Source organism: Plutella xylostella, chromosome 22 (genome assembly GCF_932276165.1).
Source record: "Plutella xylostella chromosome 22, ilPluXylo3.1, whole genome shotgun sequence".
NCBI classification, from domain to species: domain Eukaryota; kingdom Metazoa; phylum Arthropoda; class Insecta; order Lepidoptera; family Plutellidae; genus Plutella; species Plutella xylostella.
Window position 1 is genome coordinate 3792437 of NC_064002.1, and position 18763 is coordinate 3811199.

Genomic DNA, 18763 nt, shown 5'->3' on the forward strand with positions numbered 1-18763 from the left:
TACAATATCGTGCTTGCGACAATTGCGCTTTTCTTCATAAAATATACAATACCTGCAACTGAGACACAGGTATTTTTAACAAAATATATAAGGTTTGGCTACTGATTCGAGTTGGTTGACCACCAGTTTTACGGATCTGCCGTAAGATTAAGGGCCGATTTTTCAATGCTCAGATAAACAACCAGATAGCGTTTATTCGACAGATAGCGAAATATTGAATTTTTCAACCGTCAGATAGAACTTATTCGTCCAATAACTCAGTTAACTGGAGAATAAATCTATCTGTGGCTTGAGCCGCCAGATAGTGCTTATTCGATTGATAATTTGACATTTGAGGTTATTAAGTAAGTTCTTTTTTGTGTTTATACCAATTATAAACTATACAAGCGCAGAGAATAATCGTCTTTTCAATGGATATTTTCGATGATATTGATGATTTGGCGATCGAAAAAGAGGCAGTAGGTAATGAACGAATGTATTAATCCTGTTGAAAGGAAAGTCAGAGTCGTCAAAACGAGGCCTGATCATTACAGCATGTGGGATGCAAAAGAATTTCATCGCCGAAAGGCGCCAGACTACAAACATTATGTTGATTTATTTTCAAGCATTAATTTTAAAAAAAACAGGAATGTAGTAGCACTTCCTTCATAATAAAATATTAAGGTACATTATACTTTTTCATTTTATGATAAGTAGGTAACCTTTGCTACATATACCTAAGTAGGTATCTAAGACATCCCTCCTGCTTGGCGGCATGATCTTCTATGTCCAGTAGTGGACGGCTATAGGCTGAGGAGAAAAGAGAGAAACCATCCAGTACTTGATAATAAAACATAGGTGTTATTTCTTTCAGTTTTTATTCATTATATTTAAATTAAGGATACGTTGAATGCTAATGTTGGAGCAAATGCCTAACACCTTTTCTTCTACATCGTTAAATGAAGGAGCATTTGAGGGCCCAGCTCCAGTTTTGTACATCTCAATTTTCTTCCATGCAGTCTCCTTATCTTTATTTGTTGCTGCATCGGTCTTTTTATTTTCTATGACATGTTTGAATAAAATTTATCTACCACTCACTAACACAGTAACTTCATTAATATTAAAATTCGCCGAACGCTCTCTTTTTTGTGATTCCATTGCGATCCAAAAATAACAAATATAAATACCAAAATTGAAACAACCCAATAAACAACCAAACCAAACAGTGAGGCTTGTGGCTTGACAGTGACAGTTGACTCTGACAATCAAAATAGTAGTCTGTCCTGCTTTAGCACTAGGTGTCTACATATACTTGTTTCACCTTTCCAGAGTTCAAGTAGAAAAATCGGTAAGATAGTTACCTATGGAATAAATCACAATTGAAAAATGGTTTAGCAACTACCAAGCCGATAAACAGCCAAATAAATTTATTCGTTTGATAGTTATTTGACCTATTATCCTGGCATTGAAAAATCGGCCCTAAGAAGAACACTCTTTAAATAAAACTTCAACTTATTGAATTATACTAGACCACCTGCCGAATATTCGGTATTCGGCTGAAAGCGCCGGCCGAATATTCGGTATTCGGCCAAATCACTATTCGTGGCATCACTAATTGATATAAGCTGAAGGCAAAATAATTGAAACTTAAAATATTCCGCTGCTGGGAGATACGTATACTATAGTAAAGTGTACGTATGTCGACAGAGCATTGATATACTTACATAAGTAATTTGGGAGAATCTTGTGACCAGCAGTTATTTTGATGTATAGATTCTAGATAAATAGACTAAAGATAAAGATCCACGATGTAAATTTTAGTCCCTGATTACTATTAAGTTACAATAAGCCCCCTCCACCAATATCCAAATTACCTCCCATCACGACTTCGCTTGTACATAGGGGGGAGTACGCAATATTGTACCCCCTAACTATATTTTTTATTTAAAATAATTTTGTAATATTTAGGAATTTGGGCCATTGACTATAAGAACCGTAATGGTTTATTACCTATGACAGCAAGCAGGATTGTACAGTATAATGCTTATTTGTGGCCAAACTTTTATTTTTTATTTTAACATCAAATGGTACGATTTAGGTAATCGCTTGATAAATCGTACCACTCGGTCTTTAAATCGTACTTTGATTTTTTCTATATACAAAATAAAAAGATAAAAAAACTAAATTTTACTTCATTGTTTAACTTTTCCCTATTTGTCTCATCAGAAAAGAAATAAGATTAAAACTACTGGTATTCATTTAGCTGTAAATCCATATAACAACATAAAAAATATATTTCTGTAAAACCTAGAAGTACGAATTGCAAGTAAGAAAATCTGTGATTCCTAAATTGTACCTGCCTGCCTAACATTTTGAATGAATTGATCGATGTAATATTTAATAAAATAAAATCCTATGTTTTTTTAATCATTTTTATTCAAATGGCAGCAATAAACATAGCAAAGAAAAACAGTATTAAAATATATATGCTTTTAAAGAATGGTAACTAACTTACCTAATTGTACGAATAAGTAAAACTTAATATAGTTAGGTAATTAACTATTTAGTATTTGTGACATAAGAATTCAAACAAAATGTTTATAAAATTAACTTTCTTAAACATTACTTTTAGATATAATTTTAACAAAATGAATCAACAAGAAATGTGCTTATTACAAAAATCTACAAAATATCTCTTAAACATAATCAGTCCTCAGATTTGAGATTCTTCGTATCATAAAACAACCTGTTATTTACTTTTTTTCTACGTAGGTATCTATGGCCTAAACACTAAATCACATTCATAACTTGTTAATATCTACTTGTCATTGTAAAGTAACGACCTATTTTTTCTTAATAATTAGTTAAATTTAAAGTTAAGTCTTAAATCAATCACAGCATCCGATTTGAGATCAATGTTATAGACGTAATTACTTAAGGCACTTAGGGCACATATCAGGTATCTCACTACAAGTGTCATGAAGCCATCTGTGGCATCTCACACATTGAATCCATTCGACATTTGGACCTTTTTTGTCGTAATAATATCCATTGCAAATAACACAATAATCATCGTCGTCGTCCTTCACGTCATCATCAGAATCGTCATGTAATGATATTTGTTCAATTGAACTTTCGGAGCTCTCTCTTATGCGTTGCGTACACTTCTTTTTTGACGATGCCTTCTTATTTGTAATTTTACTCTTTGGTTTTATCTTGTTTTTAGTTCCAGAAGTGGACGCTCCCTTGTTCGTTTCAGTTTGAAACGAATTGTCATATTCTAGTGTTTTTTTTCTTGAACTGATTCTAGTAGTTTTCTTTGGTGCTTCTAAATCTTTTGATGTGCTCGCTTTTGGTTTCGTTTCTTTCTTTTTTTGTTTTTGAATAGTCTGATTTTTAGAGATATTCAGTTTCGGAATTTTAGCGGCTCGTTTTTGAATGGATTCTTCTAGTTCAGACTTATATGGGCTTGATGTCAGTTCTATTGATTTTTGAATACCTCTTTTCCTCTTGCTCATCGATTTATTTTGCGGTGCGGGTGAAAGAACACTTATAGGAATAATAAGTTTTTCACTAGATGTAATATTCGTATCAGCTGAGCTCCCGTTACCAACTTCATATGAGTTGGTATTCAAAACTACATTACCATCACTCGTCTCAATAGATTGTTTGTCATCAATGTATTTTGTGTCTGGTTGGCGAGAAGATTTTATAAGTGCATTTTCTGGCTTTTGTTTATCCACTGAACTTTGCTTTGCATGACCCATTACATAGGAGTTTAAACAATTTATAGCTAGGATTAGCAATGTTGCAGGATTATGGTGTGTTTTTTTGTCGAAATCATTCATTATATTAGGATTCACGTCAGCGGGTTCTGCAAGAATTGATGGTGACTGGGACGGAGTTTCAACATCCGTGTCATCCGGTGAATTGTGTACTTCTAATCGCTCAAGTTTTGATGTATTCAGCTCAGCCTGGTGTGGAGTTGTTGGACTGGAAATAGTGACATCTTCGTTATTGACCGCTAATGTCTCAGATGGAAGAAAATCATGATCTTCAAAGACATAACGATTAACTGGCCAGATCCCAGTTGCTTTAAATCCGCTTACTGCATTACCCACGGTCGCAGCTCTCATATACGCTTTATTAAATAATTCAGTGACTTCGTACTGAGATACGGCTTTGCCTGGATTTGACCTTAACCATGTCTCTACCATTTGTATATAGTATTTACTCATAGGTCCAAAAATTGAGACGTCCAATGGTTGGAGCCTGTGGGTAGTGTGTCCGGGCAATTGCAGCAAAACTATGTAGTTTTCTCGTGCTAATTTAATTGCTTTCAAATTTCTGGAGTGTGTTGTGTGTCCATCTAGTAAGAGTAGGACATTTTTATCTTTAGATGGTTTAACAATATCAATAAAATGTTTCATCCATTGCACGAATAGTTCGCTGTTTATGTAGCCCGTTTCAGATACTGTGACAATACTGCCGGGTGGTGCTCCATTTTCTAACAAAGGGCTCATCCTCTTTCTTTTAAATATGAGCATTGGTGGAATATACTGGCCTGAAGCACTAGTAGCGCATACAGCTGTTGTATTAACGCCGCGTTCACCACTTGAGATTGCTCCAACCTGCTTCTTACCTCTCTGACCAATTACTTTTTGAGATTTTTTCTGAACGGTCGAAAATCCAGTCTCGTCTACGTTGAATATGTTGTTGGGGTTAAATTTTTTCTCCTCAACAATCTTCTCTAATTTATCAAAAAAATGATAAATATTATCCTTGTTGAACCCTTTTGCTCGGTTGATAGATGTGGATTCCGGTTGACGAACACTCAATGTACGATGTCGACGCATGAATTTATAAAACCATGATTTGCCAGCCATTTGTTTTTCTTTGTTGAAGCTATGTTTTATTTTATTCTGTTCCGCAATCTGGTAAGCTAAGCGTCTTACATCATTAATCGTCAAGCCAAACATACAGCTTTCCATGTACAAAAGATGTTCGGCTAATTCTTTTTCTATATATGCTGAAAAGACACAAGGCCTTCCTTTGTGGATTTTACCATCGTTTGAAATTTTGTTTCTGCACAGTAAATGCCGCTTTAGTGTTGGTTTTGGTATCTGATATCGGCGTGCGCATTCATTCAGTCCAACAGTTTTAGCTTTTAATGCCCTCAGTGCTGCCTCTAAATCATCTTGTGTCCAAGCATAGTATTTCCTTTTATTCTCGGACATCTAAAAATAAAAAAAAAATTATACTTAGGGGCCGTCCATTAATCACGTGAGGCTCAAAGGGGGGGGGGAGGGGGTACTCAAAACCTCACGAAACATCACGAGGGGGGAGGGGGGGTTCTCGTTAGACATCACGTGTATTAATTTTTTGTCAAAAATTAGGTATTTCTGAGATATTTTGGACGGCGCAAAAATTTTAACGATTTGTAGTATGACCTATATTTTTTCTAGTCAAAAACTGCCTTTACATAGACTTCCAAAAAAATACACGTGATCCAGGGGGGGGAGGGGGGGGTTGGTCCCAAACCTCACCAAATATCACCAGGGGGGAGGGGGGGTCAAAAAATGAGAAAAACGACCTCACGTGATTAATGGACGGCCCCTTACCTACACAAATATTGATTACAGCCATGAAAATTATATCTAACATACCTAGTTATCGACATCAAATAAGTATTGCAATTCGTACCAGTACGATTTAAAGTCCCGATCGATAATTCGTACCGGTACAATTTAAAAACGAGCAACTGGTACAATTTGTGAAACACATAACAAACAGAGAAAAAAAAATATATTTTCATAACCTCAAATCACCGGCTCGATTGTTAAGGTCGAATATCAAGCTAAATAACTAATGATTTACGTAATTAATTTAGATTTTACTATTCACTTACCGTTTCCTCAAGAATCCTTAAGTTTTTTCACGAGAAAATAGCTTATTACAAATGAAATATCATTTTTTGGTTTTTACGTACGACACAGTTGACACAAGCAAGCGCCATATTGTCAGTGGTTTTTTAGTGTTGCCAGCAATGAATTAGTGTTGCCAGACTATTAAAATAAACCAACTGGTAGAAAGTAAGGTAGCGGTACGATTTAGTTGCCGGTACAATTTAGCGTACTCTCCCCTATTTATCATACCTGCTCTAGTCTGACTGGCTTCGTACTTTGTTCGACGCTGACTAAATTTAAACCAGTGTGTCGAAACGTTTGGCGTGACCAGAGAAGGGTGATTGAGTGTAAATTCCGCCCTAGACGAAAGCCAAAGCGAATGTTTTTTTGCAACACTGATTTTATTACGACAGATGATGCACTATAACTGTCACCTTTAGACGTCATATGACGTCACCTTTTGCTATCATCTAGGGCGGATTTCTTTAGTGAATTGCAAAATCAGCAACTGATGTGTTATAATTGGCAACGTAGAAGTGGTGTCCCACGCCCCGAGCGGGTTGCGGCCCGTGGCGGCGCCGGTGACTCGGCCGGACGCCCCCCTCAACACCGGGGGCCTCCCGCCCGGACAGAACATCTGCGAGGACTGCGAGCGACTCATCACGTAAGGACAACACGTCGACACGGTCGCAAACTGTCGGGACAAGTCGCTAATTGTTATTTACAAGGTCGTTGGAGGTTCAGGTTTCCGGCGTCGTCTCATCAAAAGCATGCTCCATGCTCCCACCCCCGATTTGTTAACTGTTTGATGGAAAAACGGAACGTTAGCGTCTATATTTCGTTGTGAATTTACTATATAGGTCTTGGCGAATGAATTACCAGCTGTTTCAACTGAAAAAAACAGTTGAAGTTCATTCGTCAGTAAACAAACGACGAAACGTAGACGCTAACGCACGTTGTCCACGGCAGAGCCGTCGCACTTTTACTCGCGAGCGAGCGTGGCGCGAGTAGGGACGCCGTGCGCGCTGCGGCGGGGGCGCTCGAGGACCCCCCGCGCGCCCTCCGCGTCCCCCGCGCCCCCCCGCGCCGACACCGGCACGCAGACACCTGAACCGGAGCCTCAGCTGCCGCCCCCGCCCCCCGCGCCGCCCGCGCAGCCGCCCCTGCCCGTCGGAGTCCACCAGGCTCTACCCAGCGGCCAGGTCGCACTCGGCGCCCCCCCGGCCCCCGCCGCCGCCCCCGACGCGCCCCTGCCCGTCGTCAACGACACCCCCTACTGCGCCGAATGTAACAAATACATTATGTAAGACGCCGACGAATGCCTGACGTGTTTGCTGCCGTGTCGACCTGTGCACCTGTTTAGTTGTAATCTCTTATAGTGCTATGAACTGTTCGTGTATTTAATGTTTTCGTGGCGCGATTCCGTTTTATATGTGGTTGAATTTGAAAGAACGAAAATTGTATTGACTAAAATGGAACCGTGTCATCTTATGATTCTACTTCAGTGCAAGTGTTGTCCATTATTGTCATGTTTACATTTATTGATCTACAATTTGTGCAACACCTGCTCTGTTGGTTATCTATACAATGATCACTTCATTTAATATTATCTCATCTACCATCTGTAATCTGCAAGCACCGAACGAATGAACTCGTAGATAGTAGATACTCATACAACCATTTTTATAATTTACATATTTATTAGTATTTGAGCATGTCCTTAAATTGTCGTGCCTGCCCGGTAGATAAAATAGATGCGCCCAAGCCCCTGATGAAAATCCGTTTCAAAACAATTGGCATTTATTTCAGGATAGACCTCAAAAATGTTTTACTATTTTGGACGGTTTTTGTCGAGAGGTTTAGTCGTACACCGAAATATCTGTAAGCATGAATCAGGTATACACCTTCTGTGCACAAAATGTAATACATCATGTAATTATACACTGTTTTATAATATGAGATTTCATCGAGTCACTAGCCGTAGGCAATTTGCTACCATCGATCTTAGTAAATTAATAAGCATATAAATAATAAAGTACACCCGGAGTAACACGCTTCGCCAATTGATAAACAATAACATTGAACAAAATCTATTGATTTTGTACAACGACATTGAAAATTACTAGTTTTTCACATGGCGGCTCTTTATAAACACCTAAACAGTGTCACCTCACTCCTCCACACCACCACAAAACTAACCTTCATTCCCCCCCACAGCGGCGTGTTCGTCCGCATAAAGGACAAGAACCTGCACGTAGAATGCTTCAAGTGCGCCACCTGCGGCACCTCGCTCAAGAACCAGGGCTACTACAACCTCAACGGCAAGCTATACTGCGATATTCATGCCAAGTTGGCTGCGCGCGCGCACCCGCCTGCCGCTGGTCTGGAGCCTGTTACTGTGCCGCCGTGAGTAGAATACTTACCTAGTTTTTTAAATAAGTTTATGGTTTAGTTAAGCAGGGTTAACTAGGTAACAGTACGTTCAGACCTATCCCGCTCGTATGTAAATACTACAACCTGAACGGCAAGTTGTACTGCGATATTCACGCGAAGTTGGCTGCGCGCGCCCGCCGCCGGGCTGGAGCCTGTCACTGTGCCGCCGTGAGTGTATTATACCTTCTGTTTGTGACGTCAACCGTGCTTTACGCTGGCCAAGGGCATTCGATGTACCCTTAAAATGGCTCTATTACATATAAATTAGATAACTATTTAAGTGTTTCCCTCTGAATGCATAATGAGCCAGTTTCTGCGCTGCACGCTGTTGAGTGCACATGCCCGCCATTGCCCGCAGCGAATCTAATTTCCATATACTTAACCATGTTTCTGCTGCCGAAATCTCCGTAGTGAAACAGCTTTGCAATGGACACCCGTTCCGGGAATCAACGCATCTGCACTCCTACTAATTAACTATGTATTTATACAGAGGCGGTCGCGTGCCCAGCAACGCGTATTCAACTCCGCTGCCGCCTCTTGCTACCAACAACAACAACACATACAGCAACGGCTCCTCTTCTATGTTCAGCGTAAGTACCCAAGTTTATATTTCTTTGCGGACCTTGCTTTGACCGTATTGAAATTGTATGCATATTTGTATATGCATAGATAATTTCAGATTACTAAGGTAAAGACAGCGTTTTACGTCAGAAAGTTAGATATGGATTAAAACTACGTATTTAAGCCAACTGTCATGGGACCAAGCACCTTGTTGTGTCCCTGGTAGGAACTACGAGGGCGGGTCAATAATTCCGTGACTTTTTGAAGAAAATACTGGTTTTTGGATAATTTTATTTTTTATTTTTCAACGTAGTCTCCTTTGAGCACTATACACTTTGTCCAAAGTTTCTGCAATTTTTTTATCCCTTCCAAAAAATAAGGTTTCTCGAGGTCATCAAAATACCCACCTTGGCCTTCTTTGGCGCCGATTCAACCCGAGAAACCCACTGTTTAGACTGCTGTTTGGTCTCTGGTGTGTTGTGGTGGATCCACGTTTCATCCACGGTTACAAAACGGCGCAAAAACTCGTCCAAATTTCGGTTGAACTACGCCAAACACTCCTCTGCGAAGTTGTCATTCGATTGCGTTTGTGATCAAACGCGGCACCCATCTTGCGGAAACCTTTTTCATACCCAAGTGATCATTCAAAATTGAAACCACTGAGCCACGTGATATCCCTGTGGCTTCCACTATCCCTCTCACTTTCAATCTCCGATCGGCCAACACCATGTCGTGAATTTTTTCAATCATTTCAGGTGTAGAGACCTCAACTGGGTGCTATGGACGTCCGGCATCTTCCGTACTTGTACGGCCAGAACGGAATTCAGTAAACCACTTTTTACCATAGATATTGATGGTGCAGAGTCCCCATAATCTTTTTCAAGCTTAGCCTTGGTTTCTGTAATGGCTTTTTTCCGCAAAAAAAACATGCTTAGTGAGCACACGAAATTCAGTTTTTTCCATTATGTTTTTAAATCACGCGGTAGTTGCTAAGAACGGGTGTAAAACACAAACCAAGTGACGTAACTGGTCCAAATTTTGACAGATGTCAACTGACAGTTGCCTGTTGACAGGAGCAGTGTTGTTCTTTCAGTTAAGTGGCGGGAAATTATAAAAGTCACGGACTTATTGACCCACCCTCGTATTGTAGGTACGCAGGGTTATTAACATGTAGTGTAAAAACTCAACCATTCTCACTTGCAGCCTTCAAGCAACGTGTCTGGCCCGAAGCCGTTCGGCTCGTCTCTCGGCTCCGCCTACTCGCCATCGCTGTCTCCGCGCTCCGCCCCCATGTCGCCCGCGCGCCCCGCCGCCGCCCCCGCCCCGGCATACAACCCCGCGCCCGTTTCCGCCCCGGCATACAACCCGGCACCTGTTAGCGCCCCGGCATACAACCCGGCGCCTGTTTCCGCCCCGGCGTACAACCCTGCGCCCGCTCCAGTGACCAACAGTAAGCGAGTCACTTTTGCTATATAATTTATTGTAGGCTGATATTAATATCTTTCAGTGTAGTGTTCAGATATATTTAGTAATTTTACGCAAAGTTAAATGTTTCAGTATTTTAATATTTTTTCATTTGTTTTATGATTGTAAGGCGAATCTAGTGACTACGACCTTTCCAAGGTTTCCTCTTGAAAATTTCTGGATACACGGTAGCCTATGTTACTTATTGGATTTTAAGGAGGAGTTACAGCATTTAGGTTGATGTTTCTACTTTTTTACCTATACTTATTTCATATTTATTTTCAGTTTGAGTGTAGGAATTTAATTTCATATCTATAATTTTTAATAAACATTATATTCTAGTGTCCATTGCTTATTGGTTCACATAGGGGACTGTGAGCCAAGTTTTATTAAACTTGTGATCGTCATCAGCTACTAAACTACCTCCGATACTTTTTATTCAAGAGCAGTTTCTGTTATTGGCTTCCAATTTTATTTTATACATATAATTACAATGGATTATTTTTCTACAGAGAGGCCTGGTTCCTTTTTTAAAGGTAATCGGAATTATAAATAAGAGTTAAGCTTCGCTCAGCTAAATATGATTTCATCAGCAATGTATAATATTGTCTAAGCTCTGCAACGCTCGACGCAAGCAATCGATCAACAGTAGTTGTAATAGAAGCTATAAATTTAACTCTCCTAGCAATATACATTTGATAGGAAACATATCCTATTAAGACTAGTATGTTCCTCTCAGGTGCTATATCAGTGCCCTAACTGCAGTCTTATTTATACAGCACTTTGAGCTTTATTCACACTAAAATTACTTACTTAGTCAGCTTTTCAACTATTCTAATACGTTTTTTCATCTATTTCTTCCCACCCATTTTTGCCACCACCCATCTACCTAAATTACTAACAGACAAGCCCAAAAGTGTTGTGTGGCCCCCTACGAACCCCCTTGAAGGCGAAGTTTCGAAGATGTCGGACGCGACAGATATGACGGCCATGCCTAGCCCCGGAAACACAGAATCTATCATCCAATCTCTTTGCTCCCAACAAAAGATGGCCGAAACGGCAGTGACGTCAAGCCAACAAATGATATCAAGCCAACAAGTATCGTGCTCCGAACAGATATCAACCGAGCAACAGATGCAGATTATGTCTTCTAGCCATCAAGTGACGTCTGGTCAGCAGATGATGTCTAGACAACAAGTGTCGAGTAGCCAACAGATGTCGTCTAGCCAGCAGATGAGTGAGATGCACATGACGAGTTCTTCCTACGGGATGGTATCAGCCGCCACCACCACGGCGCAGACACAGGCGCTCGTGCAGACCATGGCACGGCCGGACGCCGGCACCGTGCAGGCCTACTCCGAACACAAGTCGGAGAAACAAGCGTCCACCATGTATCAGTCACAGACGAGCCAACCGATACAAAACACCTACGAATCACGGCCCGCCGAAAGCGAACAGTCCATTAAAACTGAAAAAGCCTTCGTAGAAGAACAATCGTATGTCACCAAATCTGAACAAATCGTGTGCTCAAGCTCTAATGGACAAACTAGGGTGGAAAAGAGCGCAGATAATGAGAAAATTGAAACTACCGCTAAACAAGCATTACAAGAAAAACCACCTGAGCCAAAGGAAAATATAAGCACTGAAATAAAAACAAAAGAAACAACCGCAAATGAATATAAAATATCGGAATCCCGAAAAGAGAGCTTTTCAGCTACTACTACCAAAGAGTCCGCTGTATTTGAGACTAAATCTCAATTAAACGAAAGCGATGTGGCTGCCGCTATGAAACCCTCTAGCGAAATACCGAACACTATCCCTCGCGGCTTTGTGGCCAATATGATTGATGGCCTCACTACTGCTTCTGATAGGCCGTTTTCACCATTGCCAGCTCCAGTTGCCCCATCGATAGATTCGTCTTTCAATGAGCCCGCGCCCGTCGCCCCTCCCTCCCAGCCGGCTGAACCAGTAGAAGTTACTCCTCCAACGATTCAACCCCCACAACTACCCCCGGCGCCCTCGCCAATGTTCGCCCCCCAACCCAAGCGAGGTGTATCTCCGATACCACCTTTGAAAGCATATAACCCACCTGAAAAGAAAGACGAACCGATCCCTATGCCTCCCGAAACACAGCCGTATATCCCCCCTGATTTTAAAATAATAATAGAGCCAAAGGTGTCGAAAGCGGAGCGCGACGCGGCGTCGTCTCCGATGGTGGACGCGCTGACCACGGCGCCCGAGCGGCCCTTCACCCCCGTGCGCACAGCCATGCTGTTAGAAAGGGGCTCGCTTAAAGACGCCCTCACCACAGCACCAGAAAGATCATACAGCCCACTACCCTTCAACGTAACTAGCCAGACTAGCCAAGTTTCCACGTCTATGCAGTCTTCAACAGTGCAATCCACTTCCTCTCAAATTATAAGACCCATTGCAACTCAAACTACGACTCAAACGATCGAACAAGTCCATTCTGAATTTTCCACAATGCAGAATACTTGTAAATTGCAATCATCTTCTGATATGTCGGCGTTCCGGCCCGTGGCTGGCCGCCAGGTTTTCCCTCCTCCGCAGCCAGAGGATTTCTGCAAACTCGCCAACTTTCCTCCGATCAGCAATGAGTTAAAAACTAGTTTCGAAAAAGCTACCAAAGCCAATCAACAATCAGTTATATCAGGCCCACAAGTTTTCAAAGGTATGACTGAAACCAAATCCAACTTCGAAAAATCTTCTCAAATGAGAAAGGATAAGACTCTTGCTGAATCAAAATCGTCTCAAATGAGACAGGAAACAACCATGGCTGAATCCAATTCTTTCCAAAGTTCTTCAGTTTCTACCACCAGTATGAACACTCAAGTATTTTCTTCTGTTAAAACAGCTCAAAGTTTCTTTGAACAGCTCGATAAGAAAGAAGAGATGTCATCTGTTGCTGTGAGGTCAAAAGCCGGCTTACACAAGCCCGATAGTATTCCGACCTATCAGAAAAACTTTGATCAGCTGTTATCGCAGAGAGGGATAACTCCGGAGGTGTGCAACGCGCCGGCCATCCTGCAGCGGCCGGTGACGCCGACCACCGACCCCCCCGCGCGCCCCCGCGACCGCTCCCAGGAGCCCCGCGCCGCCGCGCCGCAACCACCACCCCCGGCACCGAAGCCAGCTAAACAACCTTTCGAACAGCCCCCAGTATACTTCCACAAAGATTCCACCCCAATCTCTATGACGTTTCAACCTGTAAACGACGAATCTCTTCTACGAATCTCTCCATCTCGTAGCCGTCCAAACACACCCAGCATGATCAACAAACCGGCCCCTATCATTCCGCACTACCAGATGAACTTGATCGGAGTTGAGCACCTCGCTCCTGACACCAACATGTGCTACACGCCGTCCAGCCCCGAGGGCAGCCGCTCGCCCACGCCCAAGCCCCGGTCCAAGTCCCCGGCGCAGGGACCACCACCAAACCCCTTAAAGGCTCAAGCACCAAGAATCAAGGAAAGCACTCCCCAAAGAAACACAACCCAGTCTTTACTTACGAAGGCAACTCACAACCTTCGAAAAGAACACGAAATGGCACAGAAGGGCTTCCAGAGCAACATAGAGGTTTTCAATGCGTCAGGCGCAAAGAATTGGGGACAAACTCAGCCTTCAATTGTTCAAGAACAAAGAATGTCTAATGTTGGCTACTCGTCTGAAAATTACGAGAAGGGTGACTTAAAAATAAAGGAGGACTCAATGCTAAATCAGAATTACGGGCAAAGGCAAATGCAATCACATGACGTGACCGAATATGGCAACACAACGGTCCAGTCCACCAGAAAGACCTTCGAGGAATTCGAAACTAGACAGTCCGCTCAAGTCATCGAAATTCGCAAAGGGGGTTCATCCACTGCATCCAATCAGCAAATCGACTGTAACATTCGCCCCTCCACTATTAACCCGAAGCAAGTGTTTCCGCCACCTGTCCTGAGTGCTCCGGCTTCCCAACAGAGTTCATCTGTTAGTTCTAACCAGAATGTAACCTCTAGTCGTGAGACTGTTCAACCACATCCTATGACTTCTGGTGCTAACCAAGGTCCAGTGTGTGATCCTACCCCGTCGACAGGTCCCAGTGTAGGGGCTCAAGGCCGCGGCAAGGCGTTCGGAGTGTCGTCGGCGCCCAAGCGCGGGCGCGGCGTGCTCAACAAGGCAGCGCTGCCCGGCTCGCGCGTGCCTCTGTGCGGCTCCTGCAATGGCAACATTAGGTGAATGACAGACGAGTGACTGGTTTCAGTGTTGCATGGTTTTAGAGTGTCACTAGGTCTTGTTAGGTGTTGTGTTACTGATGTAGTTTTACACCCCTGTGCCGTTAGACTTTAACTTGCTTTTAACATGTTTTCATTGATTGTTATGATTTGTTCTAACAGCTAACGATATGCCGAATGTCAGTTCACCGCTGAAACCGGAGTTCAAGAGCCCTGCTGAGGAGCGTCTTATCAGGAAAATGGCCAAGATGGCGTTGAACGGTTACGAAATTGGTATCCAGAGGAAGATAAAGCCAGCGAACCACATCCAGTCGATGGCGGACATGATCCAGGACACCGTCGTCACCAAGCACCCGCTCAACGCAGACAGCCTGTCATCTAGTGACAGCAGCCGGGAAAGCACCCTCAAAAAGCCACTGAACAAACATATCGAGAAAACGTACAAAACACCTGACCACATACAAAACATTGGTGATAGGATCAAGGATACAATACTGAATAACCATCCAATGAATACGAACTACACCAACGGGTCTTTCCCTCCGCCGCCGCCGATCCCTCAGACTCCGATACCCACCACCGTAGCGCACAGCACGCCCATACATTCCGTCATCAATGACATACTGAAACGTGCAGAAGAAACACCAAAAGAGTTGAACTACTCTCTTGACAACAGCTACAATAAATCCTCCGAGCGAAACGGCAATGGATATGAAGATTACAAGAAAGAAAATAAATCAGACAACAGCTTCTACTTAAACACTTTAAAGAAAAATAATTTCATGGGAAAAGTAAATGATCATAGTGAAAATGTTACACCTAAACAAGAAGCTTTCAAGCCGGATAATAAAATTAATAACGGTTATTCCAACACGCTTAACAAAAGGAAACTGTTTGAAAGACAAGATAATATATCCAATGGTAACATGGACAGTTCTAATACCGTAATATCAGACAAAACGGACACCTACATGAACAATTCTAATTCATACAAAAACATTCCCACTTCTAATTCTATAATATCGGACAAAACTGAGACCTACGTGAATAATTCTAATACATACAAAAACATTCCCACTTCTAACACCGTAATATCGGACAAAACTGATACCTACATGAACAATTCTAATACATATAAAAACATTCCCAAAAAAACAATGAACGATGAAAATTATAGCAAAATGTATACGAAGGATGAACGTGAAGTAAAGACAAATCTCCTGAATACCTTACGAGACAATACCTTGTACAATTACAAAACGTCCCCTAAACTAAACGGTACAAATGGCATCGGTAACGGACTGAACGGTGGCTATAAACCATTCAACGGTGATAACACTGAAAAATACAACGAGCGTATAACCCCGCCAAATGGGACCGCAAGCAGCGATGAAACTGAATCTGTGGTGAAGCGACGACCGAAGAAGACTGATCGTGATAATGACGGCAAGAGAGACTCGCACATAGTGGCTCGTCCCCTCAGTACTATGACGTCAGAGGATGTAGCTGATGGTCTCTACCCGGTGTGCCATGTTTGTGACAAATCTATAACCAGGTAACCCAGCCTCTTAGTAACTATACCTATTATAGTTATTTAAATATAGCTTGATATCTGTGACAGATTGATTTATTTGACAGATACATTTAGAGCAATTTAGAGCCGTGCCAGCTGTCAAATAAGTCAAGCTATATTTAAAGAACTATAACACCACATTCCCATGCCATGTAAGAAAACTTATTACTTTTGAATGGTTTTGATTTGTAACAGCATGTTTGTTCTATTAACTGATTAACTTTGACCCAACAACCCCTCTTGAAGAACATATAGCTCTATGTTAAGCATACATTAGATTTATCTCATCTAAGTTATGCCAAAATTTATCCGATATGATTTCAAAGTGTACAAAATAAGAAAGAATTCATTTGAAACCTTGTAGTAAGGAGTGAGTGCTACCGCACTCATGCTACACTTATACTTTACAAAATCGAGAAAACTTTACATTTTCTTTCTGCCATACAATCTTCACGTTAAAAATTCACGATAATTTCCGCTAGAGGCGCCACTTTGTATACAAACAAACATAAACCTACTCTTACTTCTACTTACACCTAACTAATCCAACCAGAGGTCCGTTCATAACCGCACTCGGCCGCATCTGGTGCCCGGACCACTTCGTCTGTGTGAACGCAACGTGTCGCCGCGCGCTGCAAGACATCGGCTTCGTGGAGGAGAACGGACAGCTGTACTGCGAGTATTGCTTCGAGCAGTACATCGCGCCCGCTTGCGACAAGTGCCATGGGAAGATTAAGGGCGTAAGTGTTCAGGGTTATACAGGGGGTTGCAAAAAGGGTATACTTACGCGAATTTTGATATTCTGATTTAGTTTTTGGGCTTAGATATAACATGCTGTAGGTACATATTATAGGTTTAGACATAGAATACCCTTTTTGCAACACCCTGTAGAGTCTTAATAAACACGGCAGGAGGCGGCAAAGCTGACTGCCCAGAGTGTGCATGTACTTGCAAAGTACAGTTCATACGTCACTAGGCAGGCTGCTCTCGAGCATCCTATTGGGTTGTCCACCCCATGTGTAGATTTGGGACATATGACTGACACTGCTAAAGATAGTTAGGCGTAGCATGGATTATTTCACTTACGATCCTTACCAAACGTACAGACCACAATATAGAAACACAAAAGTCTATCCTAAATCTTACATTGATAACGTGTTTCCCAAAATTTCAGGATTGCTTGAACGCTATCGGCAAGCACTACCACCCAGAGTGTTTCAACTGTGTGTACTGCAACAAACTATTCGGTAACAATCCGTTCTTCTTAGAGGATGGACTGCCTTACTGTGAAGCAGGTAAGTGGAGAAATATAGCCAGTTAATTTCTACAGGAACTGGATTCGTTTTGGTGCGTTTCTTGTGCATACAGGGTGTTAGAAAAAGGTGAATGCCGAAATGGGGTGAATCAACTAGTCACTCTGAAAAACAATGGAACATAGATAGATTATTCTTAATTCGTACACCAAAAATTATAATCAAATTAACAAGTTGTAACTTAATTAACGTAGTACCTACAAAGGCGTATCACCTAAAACGATCTTAAGCAGTTGTCTGCTTTGTAATGCCTAATACCTATATGAAATGAAATTTAATGTTGTTCAGAATGACGATCAGACTCGCCTTCTAACGACTTCCCTTTTCTCTCACCCTGTACAAGCACCTCTATACATTTACCTCTATGCTTGCAGACTGGAATGAGCTGTTCACGACGAAATGTTTCGCGTGCGGTTTCCCGGTGGAGGCGGGCGACAGGTGGGTCGAGGCGCTCAACAATAACTACCACAGTCAGTGCTTCAACTGCACGGTGCGTATGACGCGAGCCCTACTAAATACACACACACACACACATACAAGGCTGTGGTCGGCCCGAATAGTTGAGTTCGAAATTTGAAATGAGAAGTAGGTGATGAATTGAAGGTGCAGCTAATTTTACTCTGTGATCAGATAAAGAAACTGATGAAAATGGTGGACGGGCTCATGCTTTCTCGGCTTATTAGTATAGCACTTGAAACTCCTTTGTATTCTAATAGGTGTATGGACTCTATGGCTTTTCCACTTATGTGGCAGCAACGGCCGCCATTATCAGATTGTTTCTTTATGTGCGTGTGAAATGATTTTCTTATTTATAAAAGAAAATTGTGCTGTCTTCAATATTTTACTTACCTCCTCATTCCAGATTTAATTACATTGATTATTGGGGGCGGCCATTGGTCTACACAGATTTGTTGATCCCCACACGTTTAAATTTTTCATACATTAAAAAATACTTTACTTATGATGATCTCGTTAGGGATAAATAAAATAGTCAAAACTGTTGATGTGTACATTGCCATTCGCTGTAACATTTTTACTCAAGTTTAGGAGAATGATAATCGATTTATATCCTGTACCCATAAACATATTTAATTACAACATAACATTTTAATATTCACAAGAGATTTAATTTAACTTTACACCTTATATTTTTCTTTTACACACAGGGAAAAAAATTAAAACGTAATCATTGTGTAAAAATATTACGTCTCTACATACAACTAGTATAGACATTGATCATGAATACACTGACATTGAATTGATATCCCATAATTAACAACAATCCTTTAGTTACTG

At 41.6% G+C, this 18763-nt stretch overlaps 2 protein-coding genes across 11 annotated transcripts in view; one reads left to right on the forward strand and one right to left on the reverse strand.

Moving 5' to 3' along the window:
- The window catches only part of LOC105391359 (PDZ and LIM domain protein Zasp), a 107308-nt gene that overhangs the window by 31472 nt on the left and 57073 nt on the right, over window positions 1–18763 (forward strand). Inside the window, exons 7-15 of one of the 7 annotated variants that reach the window (XM_048629278.1) lie at window positions 6420–6549; window positions 8103–8291; window positions 8809–8908; window positions 10083–10329; window positions 10856–10879; window positions 14443–14581; window positions 16708–16894; window positions 17329–17449; window positions 17842–17957. In XM_048629278.1, the coding sequence (XP_048485235.1) occupies window positions 6420–6549; window positions 8103–8291; window positions 8809–8908; window positions 10083–10329; window positions 10856–10879; window positions 14443–14581; window positions 16708–16894; window positions 17329–17449; window positions 17842–17957 (1253 nt within the window). The other 6 variants (XM_048629276.1, XM_048629279.1, XM_048629277.1 and 3 more) reach the window with 6 other exon arrangements.
- Window positions 1880–6119, reverse strand: LOC125490338. 4 transcript variants are annotated; one of them, XM_048629290.1, is made up of 2 exons: window positions 5888–6119; window positions 1880–5216 (listed from the first exon to the last, which is right to left on the reverse strand). In XM_048629290.1, exon 2 carries the CDS (start codon window positions 5214–5216, stop codon window positions 2910–2912), a length of 2307 nt encoding a protein of 768 aa, XP_048485247.1. In that variant the 5' UTR covers window positions 5888–6119; the 3' UTR covers window positions 1880–2909. The 4 variants fall into 4 exon arrangements, with proteins under 4 accessions (XP_048485247.1, XP_048485249.1, XP_048485248.1 ...); XM_048629292.1 differs by having other exon boundaries at window positions 5798–6119; XM_048629291.1 differs by lacking the exon at window positions 5888–6119 and adding an exon at window positions 5646–5877.

Bases quoted from the DNA above. Each gene is read 5' to 3' on its own strand.
- LOC125490338 (XM_048629290.1), bottom strand. From the start codon at position 5,216: ATGTCCGAGAATAAAAGGAAATACTATGCTTGGACACAAGATGATTTA.